Source organism: Belonocnema kinseyi, chromosome 10 (assembly GCF_010883055.1).
Source record: "Belonocnema kinseyi isolate 2016_QV_RU_SX_M_011 chromosome 10, B_treatae_v1, whole genome shotgun sequence".
Lineage (NCBI taxonomy): Eukaryota > Metazoa > Arthropoda > Insecta > Hymenoptera > Cynipidae > Belonocnema > Belonocnema kinseyi.
The window spans coordinates 461,223-466,517 of NC_046666.1; the positions used below are offsets into that span (position 1 = coordinate 461,223).

The window sequence follows — 5,295 nt, forward strand, 5'->3', positions numbered from 1 at the left end:
TTTAAATTATTTGAGAACCTTTTTTTTCAGTCTCATATTCTTTAAGTAGTAAAGGTGTATGTGCAGAAATATTTTTTATTTTATTTTTTCGTAAGTGTTTTTATAATTGACTTGAAAACTTCAATTAAAAATAAGCACTTTCTTTAATAGAGCACGTAAATTAAACAAATGTTTAATTGACAAATAATGTAATTTTTAAATAAAAAATACATTAACGTTGTTGAATTATACGACTGGGAACTAAAATATGGAAATATTCCCAGGTTGAAAAATTACATATAATTTATATTTAGTTACACACAGACACACAATATTGATTAGTTTTATACAAAAAATGTATGAAGCAAATGAATATCATATATAATACTTCGGACTAAATAAAAAAATATATAATATTTCCGCCTGGGTCGAAATTAAAATTCATATGTTTCAGTGGGAATTTATTTTATTTTTTTCATAAAAATGCAACTGTTTGGTTCAAAATTAATCTTCATTGCTTGATGTTTCAACTAATTTGTTTGAATGATTTGTTTGAATCACTTAGTTAATGAATAATCTTTTGTGAATGGAAAATTCAACTAATTGGATGAAAGTTTAACTCCTTCATTAATTTTTGATTTAAAGTTTAAAATTTATATCCTCGGTTCAAAATTGAGCTATTTTGTCGATTTTTTTCTGTTTAAACTGAAAACTTAATTTTTCAATAAAAAAAATCAATTCTTATTAGTTGAAAAGTTCCTTTTTTGGTGAAAGAATAATCTTAGTCTGAATTTTTTTCCGTTTTGAATAAAAATGCATTAGTTTGGAGGAAATTTGTTCAAGATTCTAAAATCCGGGTGATGAACTCCAATGAACATAATATAATGCAGATATAACAAAGGAAAATAATTTATTAACAAAGGCAATTCAAATAAAAGAAGCTATTTTTCAAACAATGCTTCGGGCGATCCCTAAGTATTTTCTTTGAATTAAAAAAAATTCAAGGGTGATTTTGATACCAAAAGATATAATTTGTAGGGGACCTATTTGAGAAAAAAAAATTAAGCCTTTTTTGGAAACACCCAAAGGTGATATATTCCTGTTTATTAATATTTATAATGTATATATTTTTGCATTGTCATTTTACGTGCTTACTGACTTGAAAAATCAAAATGTCAAATTTTGATTGCACGAAAAATAATGGAAAATAAAAAATTCCATTTTGTGGTCAAATTTGTAGGATACGAAAAAGATGAATTTACATAAATTATTATCCCAAAAAAGAGCTACTATTTCATTAAGAATCAGCTCTTGATGGGGCGCGTACTTGTTATTTTATTCGTGAAAAACAACATTTAAAATAAAAAGAATAAAAAAATGTGTGAAATTAATTATAGACCAGGGGTCTCCACGATCCACAGGTTTAGCGTGACCCAGGATCGCTCGGCCTTTTTCAAGATCCACCATTTTTTATCGACGGGAAACTGAAAGAAAATTTGTGACCCCTTTAAAAAAAAGTCCCAGTTGGAAGGGCTCAGAAGAAACTTTTTTCTGGTATAACTGGACAGAGCTTGAAAAACAAAGTATTTTATTTAAAGTATTTGAACTGAGCAATTGCCACGAATTGTTTACAAATAAATGTTTTCGGAATTAATAATACTAAATAATTTTAAAAAATACTAATAGTAAGAAAAATGAGTGGTAAAAAATAAATTAAAGACTTTCAAAATTTAAGAATTTTTTTCAAATCGAGAATCTGTGAATAAACTGATTTCAGAATAAAAGTTCGAAAAAAGAAAAAATTAAAAACTTCTAAAATTGATGACTTAAAATTCAAAGGAATTAAAATTGCATTAGCGCTTTGGAATAAAAATAATTTTTAATTTGATCTACTTTAAAGTATATTGAGTGTTTCAAAGTCAAAGCTGCCTAAATTGTTGAATTTCAAATTTTCGAAAACACTTTAAAAATAAAAAGTAATTTTCTATTTTTAATAGAAAAGTTTTGAAAAACGCTATCGCAACTGAAGGGGAAAAATTCTTTGCATTGGTATTCGTAAAAATTGCAATTGATTTCTTTTTTGTATCTGTTAGATGTTAGATATAATAATATAATCAATTATTTAAGTCCATTTGACAATTTTTTAAACTTTTAATATTGAAAAATTTGTTCTTATAGATTTTAAAACTGATTATGTTTTTTAATATTAGGTAACACAAACTCAAGGACGTGTCTCTTTCTTGCTATTTTTAAATTTAATTGAAAAATTAAGTTTTGAGTTATTTATAATCAAAACAATTTTTAGGGAATTTAAATTGTGGATATAAAAAATTACAATTGCATTGAATATTTTATTTAACAATATTAAATTAACGAAAACTCAACATTCATTATTTTATTTCATAATATTCAGTTTTAGCGTGAAGTTTTGAATAGAAATAAGGATCTCGAGTTTAAGGGCTCCCAGTGGCAAAAAATAAGGTAAAGGGTTTTGCCAGTTCTACTGAGCCGATTATATTACTTTGAGAACGGTAATGAGAATGAGAATATTATCGAGAATATAACAGAGAAATAAATTCTCTGAGAATTTATGAGAATCTCAGAAGTTTGTTTTTTTTTTTATTTTAAAGTTTACCTGTCTTAGCAGAAATTTAATATATTTTTTTTTGATAAAAATGCAACTGATTGGTTGGAAATTAAGCTATTATATTATTTTCTTGAAAACTTAACTATTTCGTAGAAAATTTACTTTTTGTTTAAATTTTATATTTTGGTTTGGTTTTTTATTTTTGGTTTTACTACAAAATTAATCATTTTTGTATAAAAATGCAACTATTTGCTAGATAATTAAACTTTTTTGTGAAAAACTAATCCTTTTTGGTCGAAAAAATTCGTCTTTTTGGGTTGAAAATTCATTTTTTTTTTTTTCGTAGAAACTTATTTCTTGTTTAAAAGTTCATATTTTGAGCGTGAAAAGTAAATTGAAATCTTTTTCAACTGAAAATTCAACCTTTTTACATTCTCATCATTTATGATTGAGAAAGTATTAGAATTGTCAGAAATTTGACATCACACTTTTTCAACGGCTCTCCACGTTTCGAGAAACCCTGAATCCGAAAATCAGGTTTTCACGATGGCGTATGGCTGTGTGTATGTCCGTTCGACGGTCCGTCCGGCCGTCCGTCCGTCCGTAAACACGATAACTCTCGAAAAAATGATCGAATAAAATTCATCTTTGGCACACTTTTTTTAGGTGCTAAAAGAAAGGACTAGTTCGTGAATCAGCCATTTTTGATGAAAATTCAAAAAGTGAGCGCATTTTGAAAATTTTTGAGACCACTTTTTTCTGAATTTGAAAATTCTATGTACGGATATTTATAGTATTAAAAAGAACAAACAATTTATCCTTATGACTTTTTTCGATAAAAAGAAAATTCTCAGAGTCAGCGTTTTCAAAATTTTTTTAATCAACCGAAAATCAAAATTTGAAGCCGAAAAACGCACGAAATGAAAAAAAGTCAAGAGAAGAAAAATATTTATTTTTGAAAGCTCTAAAAGATTATCGTAACAAATTTTTGGATTTTCTTCAAAAATCGAAAATTCAAATTTTGATTGCACAAAAAATAATGGAAAATAACAAATTCCATTTTGTGGACAAACTAGGTAGGATACGAAAAAAGATAAATTAACAAAAATGATTATCCCAAAAAAGATCTACAATTTCGTTAAGAACCACTTCTTGATAGGACGCGTACTTTTTATTTTATTCGTGAAAAAAAGTTGAAAAAAAATATTTGAAACTGATAAAGATTTTAATTTTTAACTAAAAACAGTTGAATTGTACAAAAAAGCGATTTTTCAACAAAATAGTTAAATTTTGATACAAAAAGATAAGTTTTCAACCAAAAATAATATTTATTTAAAATATAAGAAAGTGTAATTCTAAAAAATCGGCAGATTCTCAACCTAAACAAATTAATTTCTAACCAACTGTTTCATTTGGAACTGAGCGAAATAAATTTTCTACAAAGAATGGAAAAGTTACATTTCCAGTTTAAAAAATTTATTTTCAACATACTTAGTTGTTGAATGAATTTGAAATGAATTTCCAACTGTTGAAAATTATAGATATTTAATATAATTAAATTTTCAACAAATTTAAATACACCCATAGGAATTTAGTTACAAAAAACGTTAAAATCGATATTACAATTTAGTATAATCTTTTACGATTTAGGGAAATCGGGTATGTATATTAAAAAGTAGTATCAATTATTAGAAAGATTTAAATAATTTTTTTCACATTTTGAAAGAGAGGATTCTGAAATTTGCTAAAGAATATATTAAAAATTATGAGTCACTCGAAAAAATGTGACAGTCGAAAATACGAAACAACAAGTTCGTAACACGTCATAACACTCCACCAACTCACACTGCACAATTATAGCACATAAATACGTACATTATCATTATAATTATTAGTATTTGTACACATAACAATGTAGAATACACATTCGCTGATGTAACTAACTCAACCTTTACACTTTAATACATAGTACACAAACATATACATATAATACACGCATCGCACGCAAATCACGCTATGAGAAGGGGTTTGAAGATTCCGTATAGACTAAATGGTGAGAATTCTTAGAATTGTGAGAAACGGCATGGTGCTTAATAACTCGACTTTGAAACATTCAAAATTAAAAGTAAAAATAGGAAAATATTCTGTTTTAATAAGGTCAAAACTGGGATTGAATTAAATTTAAAAATATCTATAGGTTTTTCATTTTTTTTAAATCACATCGTTTCTGCCTCACATTCGGCTTGGTATTATTATTATTATTATTATTATTATTATTATTATTATTATTATTATTATTAAGCCATTTCCCTTTCGGGGTAGGCGTGACTCACTCGACAGGGGAAAGGAGTAGTGTGTGGAAGGGATAGAAATTTTTCAGATTGATCCAGAATTCTCGTGCTATTTAAGTAAATAACACGTTCGTTCCGCAACACTGCTCCGACCCAGGTTGCTGATCAATCTCTCTAGCAATCACACCAAGCGAAGAACCTCACGAAGCCGTTATGTAAGGTTCCCCACTTGGGTCCATTAATAGCCAAGGTCTTTGTTTCAGGCGTCGTTCATTCTACTGACACTCTTTTTATTAACTATTTTCCGCCACAATTTCCTGTCCTGGCATACTTCTTTAGCTTCTTTTATGTCCATGCATTTTTTCATGCAGACTCTCGTGTTTCTGTGACTTCTTATGTCTCTTCTAAGTAGGGTCTCATTCACACATTCTAACCATT

The 5,295-nt window shown here is 27.3% G+C and overlaps 1 protein-coding gene across 1 annotated transcript in view; it reads right to left on the reverse strand.

Annotated features, from left to right (window-relative positions):
• The window catches only part of LOC117181931 (pickpocket protein 11-like), a 22,430-nt gene extending 20,984 nt beyond the window's left edge, over window positions 1–1,446 (reverse strand). Inside the window, exon 1 of the mRNA XM_033374952.1 lies at window positions 1,379–1,446. Within this exon, the coding sequence (XP_033230843.1) occupies window positions 1,379–1,446 (68 nt within the window). The remainder of the gene's footprint in view (window positions 1–1,378) is intronic.
• Window positions 1,447–5,295: the final 3,849 nt, after the last annotated feature.